This window comes from Aotus nancymaae, unplaced genomic scaffold, assembly GCF_030222135.1.
Source record: "Aotus nancymaae isolate 86718 unplaced genomic scaffold, 86718_ANA_hifiasm-v0.15.2.pri h1tg000007l, whole genome shotgun sequence".
In the NCBI taxonomy this organism is placed as follows: Eukaryota; Metazoa; Chordata; class Mammalia; order Primates; family Aotidae; genus Aotus; species Aotus nancymaae.
Window position 1 is genome coordinate 12,383,003 of NW_026988418.1, and position 24,508 is coordinate 12,407,510.

At 38.3% G+C, this 24,508-nt stretch overlaps 1 protein-coding gene across 6 annotated transcripts in view; it reads right to left on the minus strand.

Moving 5' to 3' along the window:
• Positions 1-24,508, minus strand: part of LOC105705079 (BEN domain-containing protein 5) — a 1,464,486-nt gene that overhangs the window by 525,493 nt on the left and 914,485 nt on the right. For all 6 annotated transcript variants that reach the window (XM_012434679.2, XM_012434678.3, XM_012434677.2 and 3 more), the window contains one exon: positions 15,719-15,935. In XM_012434679.2, coding sequence (XP_012290102.1) covers positions 15,719-15,935 — 217 coding nt within the window. The remainder of the gene's footprint in view (positions 1-15,718; positions 15,936-24,508) is intronic.

Sequence of the window (24,508 nt, forward strand, 5' to 3'; positions counted from 1 at the left end):
AGATATTAAAGGAGAAGAAAGAAGAAAGGAGGAAGGAACAGAAAAAACAACAGGAGAATAGCTTATTTTGAAGTTATTGTGATGGTCAGAACTGTGCTGGCCCTCTCTACCCTGCTTTCTGTGGAATTGCCTTCTGTTCCTTGACTTTCCTGCCCACAGGGTCATCAGTGCTCTCTCAACATCTTTGTGACATCCTTACTTTTCCACACAAGTCACACAAGACTGTAGTAAAATCTGCCAAACTCTGTATCTTCAATTCTTCTAGATATCCTTACGTTTGCTCACTCTGCTCCTCTTCCTCCTTACCCTGGCTCTCTGGCATTCTCTGATTATATTATGTTCTCCATTCTTTTTCCTTTGGTTTCACGATTCAGCTTCCTTTTTACTTTTCCTTTGTTTTCTTTTTTTTTTTTTTTTTAACTCCTCAGATTCTTAGTTTGGTTTGGATTCTGAAAATCTTTCAAGACAGGACTTTCAGAATCTTCCTTCTGCTACATAACCATTCTCACTGTGACTTCAGATAAAGTGCATCCTACTCCCACCCTATCCCTGATCTGGGAGCCAAAAGATTGCAGAACTGGGTCAATCTCATGAGAAGCGGTTGTAGTCCTAGTGTTGATTCCTATCACCCAGGGGCCTTATTGTAGAGTCCTACCTAACATGATCCTTCCCCAGCAAGCACTACTTTTTCTAAATTTTGCCCTTTGCCATTTGCTTCTTTCGTATTCATCACAGCATGAAACTAACCATCAGATAAAATGTTACATGTGATCCTTATGGACAAGATGGAGAAATGGGGACAGGGACTATATCTTGTTTATTTCTAAATCCCTCATAGTACATGGCACATAAGAGATACTAAAAAACTGAACTAAAATGAATTTGATTGAATTCATTTAGAGGAAGGTAAAATCTTGATTCATATACATGACTTATGTTACTGGGGTTAGCAGCATAACCAAATCCAGAGATTGATACAAAGCTGATGTAAAAATGCCAACCTAAGGTGAAGTCTCCAGTAATATGCCTAGGTCTCTGCTCTTAGTCTCGGGTCTTGTCCTGTTAAACACTTGCATTCCTGACTTAAAATACCCAAAAAGTATTGATATGGTTTGGCTCTGTGTCCCCTCACCTGGAATTGTAGTTCCCATAATCCTCTTGTGTTGTGGCAGGGACCCATAATACATAATTTAATCATGGGGGACATTACCCTGATGCTGTTCTTGTGATACAGACTGAGTTCTCATGGTATCTGATGGTTTTATAAGGGGCTTTTCCCCCTTCGCTCTTCTTCTTGCTGACACCATGTGAAGAAGGATGTACTTCCCCTTCTGCCATAATTGTAAGTTTCCTGAGGCCTACCAGTCATGCAGAGCTGTGAGTCAATTAAACCTCTTTCCTTTATCAACTACCCAGTCTTGGGTATGTCTTTATTAGCAGTGTGAGAATAGACTAATACAAGTATGTACTCTAATATTTCTGAGTGAAATCACTAAGACTGCAGATAAGAGTATCCAAGAATCAAAATTATCACAACAGACTGGAATAAAGGACTAAAACCAAAAGGTTGTACTGTATCAGGGTAAGTGTAGAGGCTTTCTTTTAAAATCTACCACAAGCTTATATGGTATTCTGATGAATCCTGGAGTAGAAAAATATTAGTGGAAAAACTGGTGAAATCTGAATACAGTTCTGTGTTTTAGTTAATAGTAACGAACCAATGTTGATTTCTTACTTTGGACACATCCTCCATGGTTGTGTAAGATATTAACATTAGAAGAAACTGGGTGAAGGTGCTACCAGTGGAAGGTATCCAAGTCACACAGGTCTACTGCAACCTCAATCCTTGCCTCCTCAGAAGAAAGAATTTGATTGAGGGGCATAAGGCAGAAGGAGAGACCAAGGCAAGATTTAGAGCAGGAGTGAAAGTTTATTTAAAAGTTTTAGGCCTTCTCTTCCTGGTTCTTCCCAGAGTCAGGAAAAGCTAGGTTGAAAGGGCAAAAAAAAGAAAAAAAAAGTTTTAGAGCAGGAATAAAAGGAAGGGAAAAAAGTACACTTGGAAGAGGGTGACTTGAAAGACAAGTGCATGATTTGACTTTTTGACTTGGGGTTTTATATGTGGGCACACTTCTGGGGTTTTGCATTACTTTTCTCCTGATTCTTCCCTTGTGGTGGGCTGTCTGCATGTGCATGCTTGAGCCCACTCACCGGGCTCCTAAGATCATATCAGAAAGCTGCTGATTACCAGTTTCAGGTATTTTCTATTAGGAGACTGCCTTTCCTCAGCACTGGTTGTTACCAATTATTACTTTAGGGAGACAGTTAACAACAGCCTGACCATCACCTGATTGTCATCTGACACTCGTGGGGTGTGTGTGTGTGTGTAGCTTTCTCCTACTCTGTGTGTGTGTGTGTGTGTGTAGCTTTCTCCTGCCGTGTGTGTGTGTGTGTGTGTGTAGGGAGATTTCTCCTGCCCTGTGTGTGTGTGTAGGGAGCTTTCTCCTGCCCTGTGTGTGTGTAGGGAGCTTTCTCCTGCCCTGTGTGTTTGTGTGTAGGGAGCTTTCTCCTGCCCTGTGTGTGTGTATGTGTGTAGGGAGCTTTCTCTTGCCCTCCTGTGTGTGTGTATGTGTGTAGGGAGCTTTCTCCTGCCCTGTGTGTATGTGTGTATGTGTGTAGGGAGCTTTCTCCTGCCCTGTGTGTGTGTGTGTGTGTGTGTGTGTGTAGGGAGCTTTCTCCTGCCCTCCTGTGTGTGTGTATGTGTGTAGGGAGCTTTCTCCTGCCCTGTGTGTATGTGTGTATGTGTGTAGGGAGCTTTCTCCTGCCCTGTGTGTGTGTATGTGTGTAGGGAGCTTTCTCCTGCCCTGTGTGTATGTGTGTATGTGTGTAGGGAGCTTTCTCCTGCCCTGTGTGTGTATGTGTAGGGAGCTTTCTCCTGCCCTGTGTGTGTGTATGTGTGTAGGTAGGGAGCTTTCTCCTGCCTGTGTGTGTGTGTGTGTGTGCGCGCACGCACACGTAGGGAGCTTTCTCCTGCCGTGTGTGTGTGTGTGTGTGTGTGTGTGTGTAGGGAGCTTTCTCCTGCCTCTGTGTGTGTGTGTGTGTGTATGGAGCTTTCTCCTGCACTGTGTGTGTGTGTGCGCACATAGGGAGCTTTCTCCTGCCGTGTGTGTGTGTGTGTGTGTGTGTGTGTGTGTAGGGAGCTTTTGCCTGCCCTGTGTGTGTGTGTGCACGTAGTGAGCTTTTTCTTGCCCTGTGTGTGTGTGTGTGTGTGTGTGTGTGTGTGTGTGTAGGGAGCTTTTGCCTGCCCTGTGTGTGTGTGTGTGTGTGTGTGTGTGTGTGTAGGGAGCTTTCTCCTGCCCCGTTTGTGTGTGTGTGTGTGTGTATAGGTAGGGGGCTTTCTCCTGCCCTGCTCATGCCTGAGTAGCTAGCTACCTACTGTCACAAAGAGCATAAGTAAAAGTTCTATATTATCTCTCTCAACTTTCTATAAATCTAAAATTATTTGAAAATAAGAGGTTTATGCATGTTCTCACTTATAAATGACCGCCAAACACTGGGTGTCATGGACATAGAGATGACAACAATAGAAACTGGGGACTACTAGAGGGGAGAAGGAGGGAGTGGGGCAAGGTTTGAAAAGTAACTATTGGATACTACACTGAGTATCTAGATGATGCCATCATTTGTACTCCAAATCTCAGTATCATGCAATATACCCAGGGAACAAATCTGCATATGCACCTCCTGAATCTAAAATAGATGTTGAAAAAAAAACAGAAATAAATTTAAATAAATTTTAAAAATAAGAGATTTATTAAAAAGAGAATATCAGATAAATAAAAATATATTTATTTAAAGAATAGCAACAAAAAAACCTACTATAGAGAGGCTCACCTGCCCAAAGAAGCTAATGTACATACTGACTGCATTTCTAGAGCTCTAATATCCAGAGCAAGAGAAGGCAATAGTCCTATTCTGCTGTAGCATGCTTAGATTCCCTGTGTAGTTTTATATTCAGTGCTAGAATTTTAAGAAGAAAATAACAACCCAGATCATGTTCACAGAAGAAAAACAAAGAAGATAAGAAATTTGACACCATGGAATATAAAGAAATGTTGAATTCTCTGGGGGTAGGAGAAAAGAGAGATCAGTTTGGAGAAAAGACTCATCAAGGGTATGTAGTCAGTGTCTTGATATGCTTATTTATTTGTTTATTTGAAGACAGGGTCTCCCTCTGTTGCCAGGCTGCAGAGCAGTGGCAGGATTGTAGCCCACTGCAGCCTCGAACTCCTGGGCTCAAGCAATCTCCCCACCTCAGTCCCCAGACAAGCTGGTTTTACAGGCACATACCACCATGATCAGCTATTTTTTTCTGTATTTTTTGTAGTGATGAGGTTTCCCTATGTTGCTCAGGCTGGTCTTGAACATTTGGCTGCAAGCAATGCTCTCACTTCAGCCTTGTGTTTATATCTTTACAGGCCTGACTAGGAGCTAAATGAGCAAGTACTTGCAAGGTAGGCCCAGAGGGTGGGGCTAAAATCAAAGAGAGAAAGTTACAGGGAGGGCGCTCTTTTGAGTATAGTGGGTCTTTCTTGTCATTGAGATAGGGCATGGCTGCTGAAGAGATGTGTGAGGAGAGACTGAAAAGTCAAGTTTCTAGAACGTTAAAAGAAGATGCTGGTTTTTACAGCTTAGGTCTTTGTTCACCGGAGATGATTACTATATTTGTTGTTTGAATGAGATCCCTATAATCTTTGGCAACTCTAGAGATTCTTTTGAGGTGTTAAGATCAGATATTTAACAAACCTGACAAAAACAACCAATGGGGAAAGGATTCCCTATTTAATAAATGATGTTGGGAAAACCGGCTAGCCATATGCAGAAAGCTGAAACTAGATCCCTTCCTTACACATTATACAAAAATTAACTCTAGATGGATTAAAGATTTAAACATGAGGCCTAACACCATAAAAACTCTAGAAGAAAACCCAGGCAATACCATTCAGTACATAGGCATGGGCAAGGACTTCATGACTAAAACACCAAAAGCAATGGCAACCAAAGCCAAAATAGACAAATGGGATCTAATTAAACTTAAGAGCTTCTACATAGCAAAAGAAACTATCAATAGTGTGAACCGGCAACCAACAGAATGGAAAAAAGTTTTTGTAATCTACCCATCTGACAAAGGGCTAATATCCAGAATCTATGGAGAACTTAAAACAAATTTACAAGAAAAAAACAAACAACTCCATCAAAAAGTGGGCAAAGGATATGAACAGTCATTTTTTGAAAGAAGACATTTTTGCAGCCAACAAACATATGAAAAAAATATCATCACTGGTCATGAGAGAAATGCAAATCAAAACCACATTGAGATGCCACCTCACACCAGTTAGAATGGCGATCATTAGAAAATCAGTAGACCAGATGAGATTGGGCATGTTCAGGGTTGTATGGCTGTAGACATCTATGAAGTTGTTTTTTTTTTTGAAATGGAGTCTCACTCTGTTGCCCAGGCTGGATGGCAGTGTACTGTATCCACTCACTGCAACCTCGGTCTCCTGGGTTCAAGCAATTCTCTTGCCTCAGCTTCCTGAGTAGCTGGGATTTCAGGCACGTGCTCCATGCCCAGCTAACAGGGTTTCACCATGTTGGCCAGGCTGGTCTCAAACTTCTGACCTCAGGTGAACTGCCTGCCTTGGCCTCCCAAAGTGCTGGGATTACAGGCATGAGCCACTGTGCCTGGCTCAACACATGCTACAAAGAGAATAAAATGCTTAGGAATACAACTAACAAAGGATGTAAAGGACCTCTTCAAGGAGAACTACTAACCACTGCTTAATGAAATAAGAGAGGACACAAACAGATGGAAAAACATTCCATGCTCATGGTTAGGAAGAATTAATATCATAAAAATGACCATACTACCTAAAGTAATTTATAGATTCAATGCTATTCCCATCAAGCTACCATTGACCTTTTACACAGAACTGGAAAAAACCACCTTAAACTTCATATGGAACCAAAAGAGAGCCTGCATAGCCAAGACAATCCTAAGTAAAAAGAACAAAGCTGGAGGCATCACGTTACCTGACTTCAAACTATACTACAAGGCTACAGTGATCAAACAGCATAGTACTGGCACCAAAACAGAGGTATAGACCAATGGAACAGAACAGAGACCTCAGAAGTAGTGCCACACATCTACAACCATTTGATCTTTGACAAATCTGATAAAAACAAGCAATGAGGACAGGATTCTCTGTTTAATAAATGGTGTTGGGAAAACTGGCTAGCCATGTACAGAAAGTTGAAACTGGACCCCGTCCTTACACCTTATACAAAAATTAACTCTAGATGGATTAAAGATTTAAACATAAGACCTAACACCATAAAAACCCTAGAAGAAAACCTAGGCAATACCATTCAGGACATAGGCACAGGCAAGGACTTCATCACTAAAACTCCAAAAGCAATGGCAAACAAAGCCAAAATAGACAAATGAGATCTAATTAAACTTAAGAGCTTCTGCACAGCAAAAGAAACAATCATTATAGTGAACTGTCAACCAACAGAATGGGAAAAAAATTTTGCAAGCCACCCATCTGACAAAGGGCTAATATCCAGAATCTGCAAAGAAGTAAAACAAATTTACAAGAAAAAAACAACCTCATCAAAAAGTGGGGGAAGGATATGAACAGGAATTTTTCAAAAGAAGACATTTATGTGGCCAAAAACATATGAAAAAATGCTCATCATCACTAGTCATTAGAGAAATGCAAATCAAAACCACATTGAGATACCATATCATGCCAGTTAGAATAGCAGTCATTAAAAAGTCTGGAGACAACAGATGCTGGAGAGGATGTGGAGAAATAGGAACACTTTTAGACTGTTGGTGGGAGTGTAAATTAGTGTAACCATTGTGGAAGAAGTGTGGCGATTCCTCAAGGATCTAGAAATAGAATTACCATTGGACCCAGCAATCCCATTACTGGGTATATACCCAAAGGATTATAAATCATTCTATTATAAAGTCACATGCACACGTATGTTCATTGCAGCACTGTTTACGATAGTAAAGACTTGGAACCAATCCAAATGCCCATCAAGGATAGACTGGACGGGGAAAATGTGGCACATATACACCATGAAATACTATGCAGCCATAAAAAAGGATGAGTTCATGTCCTTTGCAGGGACATGTACGAATCTGGAAACTGTCATTCTCAGGAAACTGACACAAGAACAGGAAATCAAACACTGCATCTTCTCACTCATAAGTGGGTGTTGAACAATGAGAATACATGGACACAGGGAGGGGAGCATTACACACCGGGACCTGGGGGGAGGGGCGCTACAGGAGGAATAGCAGTGGATGGGGGCATTGGGGAGGGATAACATTAAGAGAAATACCTAATGTAGATGATGGGGCAATGGATGCAGCAAACCACCACCATGACATGTATACGTATGTAACAAACCTGCATGATCTGCACATGTACTCCAGAACTTAAAGTATAAGAAAAAGAATTTTTAAAAAAATCAGATAGGCCAATTTCTTAAGGTTTTTCTGTGTCATTCCTATTACTATATGTGTAGTCTTGGTGGTTTTCCTCTTGGTACTCTTAGCTAACAAAGATGTTTGCCTGTGGGAAGGAAAGCCACTTAGACATCTTGTCTTCTTATCAGGAAGGTAAGCTGCCACCAGCAGGGGAAGCTTAGAGATGTAAGGGTTAAGTGTCACAATGATCATACTACCTCTTGCTTGGTTCCTAGCTTCTCTTAGGATACAGTCTAAATTCTTTAACTTGGCATTCAAGGCCCTCCTCACTTGGCTTCTACTTATTTCTCCTGCATCCTTTGTCACTACCCCTCCTATTCTTCTTAGGGTGACCCCGTGCTTTTGTCCTTTTGTCACAAGGAGTCATGTAACACTGTCAGGACACACCATAGCACTTTAGCCTCTTTACACATGTTTGATACTCAAATAAAGATGCCTCCTTCCTTAAGACTTCATTCACTCCCTTGTACCCCTTCTCTGCCCGCTATTTGTATTATACCAGATCTTACCATTTTATTTGTTTTTACATCTACATCACCCATTATCTTGTGTACTTTTCAGGGACAGAATGTGTTTTGTATTAATCTTCTCTCCTCAGCATCCAACCTAGAGCCTGGTAGGCAGAAGATGCTCACCAGATATTTGTAGTGTTAAAGAATGGCTTTGTAAGAATTCACTACATAATTATAAAGTTCACAAAGACTTGGCTTCAAATTCCAGTTGCATGATGTAGACAAATAACTTAATCTCATTAAATCTCCATTGTTACAAATGAAAATGGGAGAAGACAATACTTACATGTCTCAGAATTTAAGTGCTATCTTCTAAATGAAATCTTACTCTGCAAACTGATCCTTTTTCCTGATTTAATTACTCCAATATTGTCTGTCTCTTCCTACCATAATGTAAGTCTCATGAAGACATGAGCTTGTTTTCACTGCTGTATCCCCAGAGTCTAGATAATGCTAGTTATATGGTAGGTATTTAATAATAGTACTACTCATATAATACACACTTCTGACCTATTTGAGGCTATACACATGCACACAGGCAACACAACATGAAAAGCAAAGTAAAACAAACTTGAAAACTGCCCAAACTTTGAATATACTCCCCTACTCAGATACAGATCTATCAGCAGAAGAGGGAAGCCTTACTGGCTCAGGGGGTGCTGAACATAACTCCAGCCCAATAGTAACTTACCCTTAACCTACATAAACACAGTGTTGATTCCCTGGAAATTAAGACTTGAAATAGGAAAGAAAAAACAAAACTATATAAAACTCAACAATAAGAAAACAAACAACCCAATTAAAAAATGGGCCAAAGGTCTTAACAGATACTTTACAAAAGAAGATATACAAATGGCAAGTAAGCATATGAGAAGATGCTTTACATCATATGCCATTTGGAAAATGCAAATTGAAGCAACAGTGAGATACAGTTACACACCTACTAGAATGGCCAAAATCAAGAACACTGACAACACTACATGCTGATAACGATGTGGAGCACACGTACCTGCATTCATTGCTGACTGGGAATGTAAAATGGCACAGCCACTTTGGAAGAGTTTGGTGATTTCTCACAAAACTAAGCCTACTCTTACCATATGATCCAACAATTGCACTCCTTGGAATTTACACAAAGGAGTTGAAAATTTATGTCCACATGAAAACCTGAATGCTGATGTTTATAACAACTTTATCATAACTGCCAAAACCTGAAGGCAACTAAGATATCCTTCAATAGATAGATAAATAAGCTGTATTACATCCAGACAATGCACTGTTATTCAGTGCTAAAATATGAGCTATCATGTCATGAAAACATATGGAGTAAGCTTAAGTGCATATACTAAGTGAAAGAAGGCCATCTGAAAAGGCTATACAAATTTCAACTACATGGCATTCTGGAATAGACAAAACCATGGGGACATTAAAAAGATCAGTGGTTGACAGGGTTATGGGAAGGGAAGAATGAATAGGTGAGATACGGAGGATTTTTAGAACAATGAAACTAATCTGTATTATTCAAATGGTGTATGCATGCCATTATAAATTTGTCCACACCCATAGAATGTACTATACCCAGAGGGAACTCTAAGGTAAATGATGGACTCTGTGTGCTAATGATGTGTCAACATATGTTCATCAGTTGTAACAAATATAGAACTCTGGTGAAAGATGTTGATAATGGGAGAGGCTATGTTTGTGTAGGGGCAGGAAGTATATTGAGAAATCTCTGTACCTTCCTCTCAATTTTGCCATGAAACTAAAATTGTTCTGAAAAAGAAAAAAGTATATTAAAAACAAGCAAACAACAAACAAACTGAGCAGAGGCATTGGAGAAGGTTGCCAAGATAACTCCTGAGTAAAGGTTAGTCTTTTCAACAAGTGTTGCTGGAAAAATTCGGTATCATATGCAACTAAATGAACTTAGGCCCCTACCTTATTCCATACACAAAAACGAATTCAAAATGAATTACAGACTTAAATTTAGGCTAAATATATAAATATTTCAGAAGCATAACATAAAAGAAAACCATTGTGGCCTGCTGTTAGGCAAAGAGTTCTTAAATATGAGAAGATGGTCCACAGCATTATGTCCTTTGGAAATGCAAACTGAAACAACGATGAGTACAATTACACATGTATTTGAATGGCCAAAATCAAGAACACTGACAATACTAAATGCTGGCAAAAATGTGATGCACAGGTACTCCCATTCATGATAGCATTAAAAGCATAATCCATTAAAAATCTGATAATCGGACTTCAAAATTTAAATTTTTTATTCTTCAAAAGACATGGTTAAGAGAATGAATGAAAAGACAGGCAAGAATTTGGAAAAAATATTTGCAAAACATATATCTGACAAAAGACTTGTGTTAGAATATATAAAGAACTCTTAAAATCTATAAGAACTCAGTTTTAAAAATGTGAAAATGATTTGAACTGACACGTCACCAAAGAATATTTATGAATAAAAAATAATTACATGAGAAAATGATCAATATAATTAGTCATAAGGGCAATACAAATTAAAACCACAATGAGATACACCCACTAAAAGGCTATAATAACAATTACAGATAATTCCAAGTGTTGGCTAGCATCTGGAGAAACTGGAACCCTCCCACATGGCTGATAAGAATATAAAATTATACTACTATTTGGGACACAGTTTAACAGTTTATCTTTTAAAAGTTGAACATAAACTTATATTAATATAGTCTTATGTTATTATTAATTATTTTACTCCTAGAAATTTACTCAAGAAAAATGTAATCATATGTCCACTCAAAGATAAGTAACTGAATAATCATAGCAGGATTATTCATAATAGATCCAAACTGAAACCCATCCAAATGTCCTTGAAATAGAGAATTGGTAAACAAAATGTGGTATATCCTTTCAGCAGAATACTATTCAGCACTAAAAATGAACTACTGATACATGCCATAATATGGATGAACTTAAAAAGTATAATGCTAAGTGAAAAATGTAAGACACAAAAGATGACTACATGTTCTCTCATTCTGTTTATATGAAATGTTCAGAAATGGAAAATTTATAGTGTCAGCAGATTGGTAGTTACCTGCGACTGGGACTAGAAGTGGGAATTAACAAGGGAAATTTTTGAGATGATGGAAATATTCTAAAATCAGATATTGTGGTAATAATTACACAACTCTATAAAAATCATAAGATACTAAAAATCATAAAATTATATCCTTACAATGCATGAATTTTATAGTATGTGAATTATACCTCAATAAAGCTATTAAAACAATAATGAAAATATCTTTCTCATGATGTCTTTATCTTAAATGGCAGATCATGGTTTTAAATACACGCTCAAAGGGGTTTTGTTTAGTGGGTTTAAAAGGAGCTACTGGTAACAAAATAAAATGCACTCTTGGATGGTATAATTAGTACCAGTAACAGCTATGACCACAGTGATTAATAGTTCCAGCACTAAAAATTCAAAATCTTCCTTCCTGTCTCCTCTCCCTAAGATCTAGATGCTGGTATGTTTAGCTTTCCCACTTATAATTATCCTCCCCCAAATTGGAATAAGGATTAACTAATTATAGTGATGCCTTCAGACACAAGCCATATCAAACACCCTGGTAACTGAGAATTGTCCTGTCTGCAAAAGTATGCCAGAAAGCCTTAAAATCTCTTAAATCTGCATCAAGGCCCAGCACAGAGGATTGAGCCAACCCACAGAGCTACCCTGATCTAGTCTAGCTGGCACAGGTACACCCTGTACTTCCATTAAATTTACTTTCTTAAAATGCTGCTTTGGATAAGGTAAATCCCTTTCTCAAAAATCTATTTGGGTCTTAGAATGTCCATCAAAGGGCCAGGACACGGTGTTAGAAGCCATGGGTTTAACCTTGGCCCTCATATGAACTAGTCATGAGGACTTAGAGAAGAGACTTGTCTTTTTAGCCTCAGATTATTTATCCCCCAAAGTGGGACAGTTCTGCCTATTCTATAAAACTATTGTGAGAAAAAAACATTGAATAGTCTATATAAAGTAACAAACCCAGTATATGTGTTGGGTTGAATCTGAATAAAGGATGTAGTCAATATGACAATCAGGGTTTTCCAGGGTTTTGCCTGGATCTTCCTGTCTAGCCTAATCTTCCAGTAGCCCCTTGATTCCTTATTCCAATCAAACCAGACTTCTAACCAACTATCACCACCAGGCAATGACTCTGGCTTTTCCTGATTTCTGGGCTACCTTATTATCAACTCTGTATTCCATAATCCTACCCATCTTTCAAGATGGCTTAAAAGCAAAATCCTTAGCTTTTAAAGACATTCTTTATGACATTTGTTTTGATTATTAACTCCTTAAACAACTCATTAGATCCTTAATTATATATATTTTTGGACATGTCATTTTTTCCCCTGGTACAGAATATATTTCTGAAAGTATAGCAAGACTTGCATATATACCTTGTTATATATCTCTACGGTGCCTCTCATAGGCTCTGAAGTAGGACAGGAGTCTCAAACTATTACTTTTTCCAACCGAGGAATTCCTCAAGGATAATTTGAAAACTTCTATTCTCTCCAATTTTCTCACTTTTTAGGTAAAAAAATTATCCCCAGAAAGGGGACATAGAATTCAAAGTAATACAAGTAGTTTCATGTTAGAGCTGAAAGCAGAATTCAGGTTTCCTGTGGCAGAGACTTCAAGTTGTCCCTCAATATCAATTCTCCCCCATAGTTACAGGACCACCAATTTTTAGTCAAAACATGGCTACTCAGAATAAAGACTTCATTTCTTATCCTTCCTTTAGTTAAATGTGGATGAGTTCTGGTAAATGACAGTGCCACAAAACTGCTTCTGCTTTTTTCCACCATCTCTTTTATCCTGCTGCATGGAATACAGATATGAAAATAGAATTCCCTATTGAATCATGAGGGTGAGGGCCACAACCCAGAGAGAAGAAAGCTGAAAGAACCTGACTGAGTCTTCGATGCTTTTCAAGGCGTAGAGCCATAACATTAGCTGTGGATTGCCTACATTTAGACTTTTACATTGAAAAGAAATAAACGTCTATCTTGTTTAAGTTGTTATTTTATATGTGTTATTTTGAATATCTATTATTGGAAGCTTAACTGATCCTATTGTTTTTCTTATCAGCTTTCTGTTGTTCTCCACTCTTTACACTGCTTCCAGACATGTATCTTAATTCACTTTTTCATTATTTCAATCATTCATTCAATAAACAATCATTGTGTACCTACATTCTGCCTGTCATAAATCTAAGAGAAGGTTGGGGTGGGCACAGGAGTGAAATGTACAGATCCTGCCTTAGAAGTTATGAGTATTAAATGAACTTCCTATTCTCTTAAATAATGTCACAATTCATATGTCTGGCAAATATTCATCTCAGAATTTTTCTGACAATCCCATCTCAAATAATCTCACCGTTCAGTAATATATTGTTGATTGGACCAGCTGTACTTAATATATTCTATTTGTTCCTCTACATCCACTCTCTACCCTTCTATACCCTTTTATTTTCCCTGGGAGGCTGATCTGTATGAATTACATAAATGGGCTCCTTTGTTCTCTGGATTCTGGTTGGGTTGGCCAATATGAACTCCTAGAAGGAGATCAGATGTAAGTAAGAGAATGAGGTCTATATATTTATTTTTCTCACCTCTCTCTGTGGGATTATCTCAGGCTAACTGTGTATTTTAGCTGAAGGTCACCAATTCTTTTTAAGATGACCCATTAAATGACTCTCTACTATTGTGTTTTGTTAACTATTCCTTCCCTTCATGCCCTTTGGGCTGTTATTATAATACCCTAGAGAATTTCACTATACCTTAGCATTGCATGTATTGTCCACGCCTTGTAAATAGCCCATTTATTAAACCTTCCTTAAATTATCCTAATCTGAGGCTGCCATCTGTTTCCTGCTAGCATGCTGACTCATACACCAAGTATACCAATTTTCAGTTCAAAATACATAGGCAACAGATACAAACAGCATCCATGAGAAGCAGTGTTGGGAAGAAGGTTGGAGTAGAGAAAAGATATTTAGCAAAATCTTAGTGCATAAAGAATCTCAGACTATAAAAATAATGATATAACAAATTATGACCAGATTTATCTCTTAGGTACCTGAGCTGTACATAGGCCCTCTTTATTACTCTCTTTTTTGAGGTATCCTGGATTTATTTAGAAGTAGTTCTCACTTTTATGTGGAACTCACAGTCACTAGCAAGAGTTAATTTAACTACCAATACATATCAGAACCCCAAATACAGTATCTTCTGCCAATTCTACCAGTATCTTCACTTAGAACCTTTGGAGCCTTTCCTATATGCCTCTTTTAGGGGCACAATCCACACTGTTTGAAGAAAAAAACATAAAACCAAATTACTACCTGCTTATTCTTTATTAACAACCAAAGTATTGCTGACAACAAAGAGTAAAACCTATTAATTCAATATGAAGAACAACTTCAGATCCTAGTCTAGGCAGAAGTGGAAGCTCAGAAAAGAAAGTAGGAAGATGTGGTAGGCAAAATAATGCACCACTCTCCAACCCAAGATGTCTAACTCCTAACCCCCAGAACCTGTGCCGATGTTACCTCATATAACAAAAGGGACTTCACAGATGTGATTAAGTTAAAGATCTTGCTATATGGAGATTAACCTGTATTATCTGGGTAAATCTATTACAATCACAAGTATCTTTGTAAGTGAAAGAGCGAGGCAAGAGAGTTAATATCAAAGTGATACAGCATGAGAAAGACTCAACCAGCCACTGATGGCTTTCAAGATGGAAAAGAACTACAAACTAAGAAGTGCAAGTAGCCTCTGTAAGCTGGAAAAGGCAGGGAAATAAATTCTCTCCTAGAGTCTCCGAAAGAAATGCAGATCTGCTGATACCTTGACTTTAGCCTAGTGAGACTCATTTTGTATTTCTAGCCCCTGGAATTATAACAATTTTGTGTTGCTTTATACTACCATGTTTGGGGTAGTTTGCCACATCAGCAATACGGAACTATTATGGAACGGGAGATTGAAATCTCTAGACCCAGGAAACTAAACCAGGAGCAGAAAACAAGGGTCGGGAACTGATAGATGACAGAGACAGAGCACACTGTGGTCATCACAACCAAACTGCACAGCACTTGCTAACCTGTACTGCAGGCAAGTTTGTATTCTTCATATCAGAGGCTCACAGTAATAAAATGCTTTCATACCTTTTGTACCACCTAGTAATAGTCTCTTTTTCTCTCAGAGGTTTTGGGATTCACCTAAGTTTTGTATTTTGCTAGAGAGCTTTATCAGCTTCATTCAGAAAAACAACCATCTGTCTCATACCTTATTCTGTGACTTCCTGGTGCCCCTAGTAGCTATAAATCACACAATAAAAATAATATTTAAAGAATTATTAAATTAATACTAATTATATAATTATTTAATTATAGTTAATATAGATCTTGCTCTATGGAGATTAACCTGGGTTATCTGGGTTAGAAGTTCCAGATAATATCATCTAGAAAGCACCAATATTAATTATTTGCATTCCATAAAAACTCATTGCTAAGTCCCTATCCCAAGATTGCCTGTTTCTAAACGAGTATCCCAAACCTGGCACAGGACTTACCACACTCTGGCCTAGCTGCTCCCGAAAGAAGTAATCCATGTTTCTCTTTTGCAGGCTGTCAAGGTAATGCTGGAAGCGAGTGTATGTATATGGGTAGCAGTAAGCAAACTGGTAAATATCTTCTTCTCGGTCAAAACAAAAGGCAAAGGACATCACATAATTCTTCCTATGGTCCGGGCAGCGGTAGTAGTAAACGTTTTTGGGTGGCAGCCTTTGCCTAAAATATATAAACAAAGAAATTTGGGCATATCACACATTTGTTCAAGCTTCAAAAGGTAAAATATATATAAATTAATGCTTAGGAGAAAAACTGTAACAGTAAGAACCAGCTGTAATGGGGCTGGGAGAATGACAACACAACCACATGATGTCAAAAACAGACCTGAATCTGGCAGCTCTTTGTTCATAATCCAGTGTTACCCTTTCTCAACTGTTTGGAAAATGCAAAGCTAAACAAAAATAGACTCATTCTATTCATTTGTTTATCCTTATTTTGAGCACCTAACATATGTGGCATCACATGCCTAGGCCTTGATGTACAATGATAAATAAGACAAGCAAGATCTCTGTCCTCAGGAAGTATATATTCTAACGGGAAAGTGGTCAAGAAAATATTAAAAATAAGTAGACAATATAATTACAGACTCTAAAAGTGCCTTGAAGGTAAATAAAGATTGTGGTACTGTAGAGATATAAATGGTAGAGGCCTACTTTTCCAGGGGAAGTCAGGTTTTTTTAAATTACAAGACTAATTAAAAACTTTTAAAATAAACTCATATGCATTATGTATTATTCCAGGAAGGGAAAAATATTCAACATGTCTCTAAATTATTACTATTATTTTCTACAGAGCATTCCATGAGACTAATTTTTCACAGAAGCACTTTGGGAAATACTGCTTTAAAATATGCTGTGTGGGCAATTTTGCTAAGCAAAACACTGAGATGCAAACATGAGGAAACAAAAATGCTGCAGTCATAGTTTCCATAATTTCTTTGCATTTACCCACTTTAAAGAGTTACTATGCCCTGATTTATGATATCCAACCTTTTTACAATGTTTCCCTGCAATGAGTGTCTCTCATTTCTATCACTAAATCCTGCTTATCCTGCAAAACCCATCTACAACTGTGCCCTTTCCATGATACTACACTGACAATTCCAGGCCAGTTCAGCTCCACATCTTGTGTAAGTCTTGCTTTTCTATCAACTGTTTCATAAGTCTTATTCACCAAGGTTGATTTGGAAGATATGTAAAGGAAAGGATGCTCCTGGGGAGTGCAGATACAGCGGATGAGGGACGTAAGGCTCACCTGTAGTGCTTTGGCATTCAACTGAGGAGCCAAAGACTACAGGGACATATGAAGAAAAATGTGAGGAGGAAGGTATAGGAGGAGAAACTGAGAAAAACAAGAAGAGTGCTGGCTCCAGGTAGAACAACCTGGAGAAAATTGTTAACAGAACAGAGAGCATTATAAATACTAGTGTTTATTGCAGAATCTTGTTTCTACTTTAGTATCTTTCTGAAACTAAGTGGACAGGGTAGGAGGTGTGGCTGTGGGATTCCTATTCCTATGGAACAGCAGTGGTTACATGGCACTGATGCCTGTATATACATTCGATTATATTAAATTTAATTAAATATTCTTGTATTTGATTATATTAAAAGAAGTGACTAAAGTGATGGGCCATGAGGTCTAAGATGGGTATCAATCTGAAAGTGCTGAGAAGAAGGGCAGGATGATAGATATGCAGTATAAGCAACACAGAAACAGAACTTTCACATAAAAGTCAGTGGTAGTATCAGAGGTTGCTTAGAGGTGCACTTTGGCCCACCAATAGAGTCTATTTGCCTCCTATTCCCAAAGCCACTGCCAACAAATATATAAATAACAGTCTTCTCATAATGGAAATATATCTTTAAGACAAATATTATAGGCACTCCTTCTTCTAATAAGACTGCTACCCTAAATTCTGGCTTGGAAAGTACATGAGGAGTGAGGAGAAAAGTGACCTCTCCTGATCCTTCTATATGCGCAGTGTAGAAGAATAAGCATTTCTTGAGAGGGCAATGGGGGAAGTAATGTCCTCCCAGAGAGTCAGGCCTCAGTTCATTGTTTTATTCAGCAAATATTTAAGCATCATTTACCAAGTCTAGTTTGGTTAAGACAAGAAGTAAAGGAAGAAGTGAACTTAAAGACTGAGGATCCAAGTGAGATTATTAATCATGGAGCTGAGTTCCAGAGGAAAAAGTAGAAAATGAAATCTGGAGAGGCAGAGGGAAGGAAGCACTAAAGAGTCAAGATTAGAGAGAGAACAGACTAGTGCAAGGATGTGGGTATGGAGAGAATACATGATGCTCTACATTTGTGACATTATTGAAATGCAGGAAAGTGAGGCTGGCTGGTGGCATATGCGAGTCCCAGGGTTCCAGATTTGTACTTGGGGAGAATATCAGTGAAAGTGGCCTTGAGGTTTCCAGCCAATGGTCTGTGATAGTCACTTCAGGCCCTGACTTGAAGGTCTGAGTTTGAGTCTCTTAGAGCCCTGGATGAGTATGTCTTCATTCACAAGGGGTTCCTACAGTCATAAGGTCTCAGGATATGATGCTGTTTTTAGCTCTTTATTTACCAGTATATCCAACCAGGGTATATGCTTTAAATTTTGTCACCACAGTTTTCTCTTTCAGCCAAGTTCTGCAACTTGACTCTGAGAGGCTGCTGTCTCCACTGAATTTGATTATGTGCTATCAGGAGACTCTATCTACTGCCTGCAGCTGTCCCAGCTCCTCTCCTGGGTGAGCTAGGATGCCTAACCTGATTAGCAGACAGAGTAGAGGTAAATAGGCTCTGTGGCAATCATTCAGGGAAACTGAGATGCTGTTCAGGGCTTAGATTTTCTAGACTTTTTCAAGGATACAAACAGAAATCTATTTGAGAAGGGCTCAGCAGGCAAAATTCATCAAGACTTTCAAGTAATGCAAAGAACAAAGGCAAAGGGGCTGAAACTAGGGAGGAAAAAGTCTCTTTCATTTGGGATATACTTCCGATTTTTCTCTTATTTTGCTCACTAGGTTCTCATTATGTCTCGGCCATTGTATTAAGTGTTTTATGTGCATTATAATTTAATCCTCACATAACCTTATGAGCTAGGGGCTGTTATCCGCTTTACACAGATGAGAAAATTGAAACCACGAGAGGAAAAAAAAAAGATTCCCTGAGGTCACAAGATCAGTGAGTAGCAGATCCTGTATTAAGCCTAGGCCAGTGTGACTCAAAATCCCCAAAGTATCTTTCCACTCTCCTTTTCCCCTTGCCATCCAACTTATAGCCTTACCCTCTACTTCCAGAAAAACCTGGTTTTACAGTATTCTCTTGCTAAAAACCTTTTATCCAACTTCTTATGGTCATATTTCAATTTGGCCCACAAGGCTTCCTATGATGGCCTTGTGACTCCAGCATCATCACCCATTTCACACTCCTTGAACTCTATAGAGTTCATGTTCAACTACTCATAACTCCCTAACACAATTTTGTGCCATACCTTCAATATCTCTGCTTTGCACTCGATCTTTCCTCTACCTGAACTGCCTTCCCCACCATCTTGCATACTTGGTGAACTCCTACTGATAGATGAGGCATATGGTCAATTGTCAACCAAGTATTTAAATGAACAAATCAATGTATAAGTTAGTGACTACCCTTTAACACAGCTCTTCTCTAAAGCCTTCCGTGACTATTCAGTCTACACTATTTTGTCTCTATTTTAAAAAATGATATAAAAAGATTTTTATCACCTGGTTTGTCTGTTAACAATGATCAATAAAAGTGAATGGATATTTGGGTATTTATTGAAAGAGTAGGCTTCTTGAAAATGTAAACTGTGTTACTTCTTTCTTTCCCTCTAGTAATGGCATAGAGAGGTCTCAAGCAATTCTTATTTATTTAAAAAACAATGAAAAAAAGGGAAAAAAACTTCTTATCCCAGAATATCATTGATAGGGATCACAAGAAGGCAGATTCTAGATCAATATAGAGACTCTTTAACATTCAGCTGAAGGGAAAGTAGAGAGGGGTCCCTTACAGAGAAGTACAATATTAGAAGGTTTAGGGGTTAAAGTTCCTATACTTGATGTTAGGTTAGACAAGGGAGACTTCTGATTCCATTTAACACAGATACTCTACGATATCCATGGAAACAATAAGAAAATAATGATAATAATTATTATAGTACTATTTCCTAATATCTCTATAGCATATGACTGTATGCTAGGCTATATGCAATGCTATATGCAATGCTGTATCTATATAGCATTGACCATATGCTAGGCCATTCTAAGTACTTTATAATGTATTAACGTCTTTATTCCTCTCAACAGTCCTCTGAAGTTAATCATATTATACCAATGATATGAAAATAAAGGTAGAGTCAAAAACTTTTATGCTTAAACAGGGTTTTCATGACTTCCCAGAAGACCCCTGAAAGAAAATGGCACAACACCTGATCCTGCCAGAGATCCAGTAAGATTCCAGGTCCTGGGGTGTGTGCTTTCAAGACTTGGGGACTAAAGGCTGATCCAGCTCTTGGAATAAGGCCTTGTCCTGAGGACATCCACATGAGTGAGGGAGGTCTGTAACTCACATCCTCAGATTCAGTTATGCATGCAGAGTTTCTGAGTAAGCATGCATGTGTGCACGTACTCACACACACAGACACACTTAAGCATGTACACACTCAGCACATTCACAAACATACTCTATTATAGCTTCTATCTCATTCTCTCTGTCTGTCTAATGTCATTCTATCCCTCTGTTATAGCTTCTATAAAATTATATCAATTTAAACATGTTCCTTTCTCCACTATGAGATTGAGCTCTCCTTGATGGCAGGTACTACATATTAGTCATCTCTAGTTCTCCAGGACCTATACAAAGGCTTGCATAGATGAGGTGCCAAAAATGCTTATGAATTAGGTAAATATGTTCATGAATAAATAACGTCCAGCTTCACTAATATATATATACATTGTACTCTCTCCAAGTGAAACTTTAAGTCATTCCCTGAATATATCATATTCTCAAACCTCCTTGCCTTTTTAAATGCTGTTCTTTCTGCCTACAATTGCTATTGCCATTCTTTTCTACATCATGCATCACTGTATAGAGAAGTGAGGCCTAGCTCAAATGATATTTCCTCTTTGAAGTCTTTGTCAACAACTTCAGGATGAATTAACTGCTCTAAATACTAATTGCAGACACTGCTGTGTTTCTTATTCACCTCAAAATCCTCAGCACTAGCACAGTACTTGGCCCTGAAGAGGAGCTCAACGTATGTTTGTTAAATGAATAAGTTGACTTATGAGTGGATGAATGATTCCCCTCCCACCTATCATCCTCTCTACTTCCCATTCAGACCCCTCAGCTAAATTCCCAAAGCATTATTTTGGAGGTTACCAGAATACAAGGAAGAAGAGAAGTCCCAGATCGAATGTAGTACGTAAGTTTCTCTAAAACAACAGCATTCTCTAATTCTCTGTTCCTCCTCAGGAGCCTTGAAAGACAGGAGCCCTAATTTCCTCTCTAATCGAGCAGAGAAATACGGATAGGAATAAAGATGTTTCAACCCCAGGAGACACAAGCACTTTTCTTCAAATTAGCAGAAAGGGACATAACAAAGAATCATTCTTTTCAGACTGTAAGTCTTAAAAAAGGTGTGCAAAACAAGGGCATCATAAAGTCACTCATATCTCCAAAGGAAGTAGCAAATTTTAAGCACCTTCTGAATCCCAATAGCTGTGCTACCTGTTTGATGTATAATACTTTCTGATTGCTACGCACATATTCTTCTCACTGTTCCAAGGCTGTGCTACCTCAGATTTATCCAACAACGGCAGTTATAGTCTCTTGGTTCCCTTACTTCATCTATTCAAGGACTGGAAGCAAACGGGCATGTAGTTTCCCAGGCATATTTGAAATTAAATTAAGATTTCATTCCTTTTCCCTACATGAGGGCAGCTGAATCTCTCATTTGTCATCTATGCCAACACATGGCCTTTAGTCTACATTGGGCTGGAACAATCAAAGCTGTCACCTAGCTTGAGCCATTTGCCCCCCTCCTTTTCCTCTTTGATATCTGGCACAGCCAGGGACCTTGGATGGATACCCATATTCTAAATGCACCTTCTCTAAGCAAACAGGACCCACTCTAATTCTAATCCTATCTTCCCCCAAATAATTATAATAGTACTCCTGTCACCAGCACATCTATTCTTATCTCTCTCCGCACTTTGTCACAGCTAATCTTTTGGTGAGTCATGAGGAGGGGGAGAAAGAGTGAGAGAGTGCTCAGATACAGGCAACACATTTTTACACCCGGTGTCTAATCAGATTATCATCTTATCAGGGGTTGATGGGCACTCAGGGTGGGAGGAGAGAGACAGTGCTACATATTGCCAGCTGAATTTTTGATAACAAAAAGACATTGCTCGATTCTTGAATTAACCTTTCTGTCCTACACACCGGATTGTTTATTTTTCAGAGTTTATTTTATATGTAGGGCTTTTTTTTGTCTGTGCCTTCTGGAGAAGGACACCCACACACTGTGGCAGCAGCTGCTTCTATTAATTCCAAGCCATTAAAAAAATTAAAATTAAACCCAATTACTTTGGCTTGTTTAGAGCTGAGGAATAGCTGAGACTATTATTCCCCCTGGTCATGGACAGCAACAATATTCCTACCTATGGTGGCTGCTGGCAGAATGCCAATGCAGTCACAAACTCCAGGGACAGGCACCCCATGCAATGAGAGGCTATAAATCACATACTCTATCTTCTCCAATCCAGATTCCTGAGAGGCGGCAAGAAGAAAAGACTGAACAAGGGGCTAGGAGTTGGATTCTAGTCCAATCTCTTGGTATACCCTGTGCCTCTATATAAAATGTGGTTACTAAAAAACATCCTGTATTCTTCTTAGGGTTGTTGTGAAACTCTTAGGTGAAAAGGACTGTGTTTTCAAAACTGTCATTTGCTGAGCATGGGATGGTACATGATGCAGTATTGAATTCTGGGTGCTTTGGGATTGGGTGGTAGACCATAGCTGCATTGGGTCAGGTTTGCACTAAAGTTTTGTATCCAAATTACTTTATTACATCATGGGTGGAACCATAATCATTCAGGTTGTGAAGTCACTAGACTGGAATCTCCTTGTCACTTTGCATAGAACTTAGCATACAGAGGCACTTGATAAATATTTTGAATGAATGAGTAAATAAGTCAGTCAGTGCTGGGTTTTGAATGAACAGACAGAGCTGTGCTCGATTCTAGCTTTAGATGTCATTTAGAAATGCAGTCATTGTATAGTAGAACTAATGTGGTTTCAGGCTCTAATCCATTTCCATTATTAATCAGTCAGGTAACCTTGGGCTTGGGTTTCCCAATCTATAAAACGTAAATAGTATTTAGCTTATGGGTTTGTTGTGAAGTTTGGAGACTGGTACCTGACACATACTGAGTGCTCAGTAAATAGCAAATGTGATTTTCATCATGCTGTGTGTGATGGATAGTTGGCATCATGCTCCTTCTTGGTTGAGAACAATGAATTCCAAGTTCACACAAAGTGTGCTTAGGGCATGAAATGAACAGAGCAAATCCAGGTAGGGGCTCAAGGAAAAAGTGAAAATGGATAGGGCCTTAATTTAAATACATGCTTATTAACTAAAACCAGTAATAATCTGTTTTCTCTTCTTGACCTTTGCAGACCCAAAATAACTAATATCCCCTTTTCAAGGAATGTGCTCTCTGATAAAACTAAGTGTGTCTGAATACCGGAGGGCAGTTAACACCTTCAGGTTCCAAATGGTGGTGCTGAGAAGTATTCAAAGATGTTTACCCTGCTGGCAGCTTGTTGAACCAGTCAATTGTGCTGTGGCCCATGCTGCAACCTTCAAGATACATGGAGCCTCCAGGTTACTAGTTAGTGGGATCAATAGGAAATGTGGGAAATAATTGGTTAGGAGAATATGAAATATGCCTGGGAAATGAGAGACTGAACAGTCCTGCTTATAGAGAATAGTCTGAATGCTCTTGACACATTTATCCTATGGGGTAATATAAAATTATGCATTTATTTTCTTGTTTAGTTAAAATTCTTGAAAATTTTTTTTTGTCTGTTACCCTTTCAGCAGCAATGAGATCAAAACTACAAAAGTGTATGTTTTAGAAAAGTTAACTACTAAATTTCCATTTCTTATGAAATGCAATGATAAATACATAACTTGCATAAAATATTTGTCAATGTTTATGATCCTGATAGAGATGTACTGATAATACCCACATAAAAATCAGAAGACACAAATCTGCTGAAGAAACATCAACATCTACTTAAACAGTTAATACTTATTTTTGAAAAACTTATGCTAAAATACTACAATTTACACATGTAAAAGCAGAAGCATATAAGAAAAATGATTGAAATTATTCTAGAACAGTCATGTACTCTAAACGAAAAGCCAGACATCAGAGCCATACTACATATAACTTCTGATGTCTGGCTTATTATTTAGAGTACATGACTATTTTGAAATAATTTTGATCACTTCTAATTCCAAGTTCTCTTGGGTATGAAGTGGTAGCTGTCAATGTCTTTTCTCAATTAGCAGAAGAACTAAAACCAGCAGTTTTACATCAAAGTCAACAGATGTATCAAATAGAAAATAATGTAACTGAATTCCAATATAATTCAATTACTTTTATCCAATTCATATAATCAAATTCATTCTATTGAAGCTAAAATAC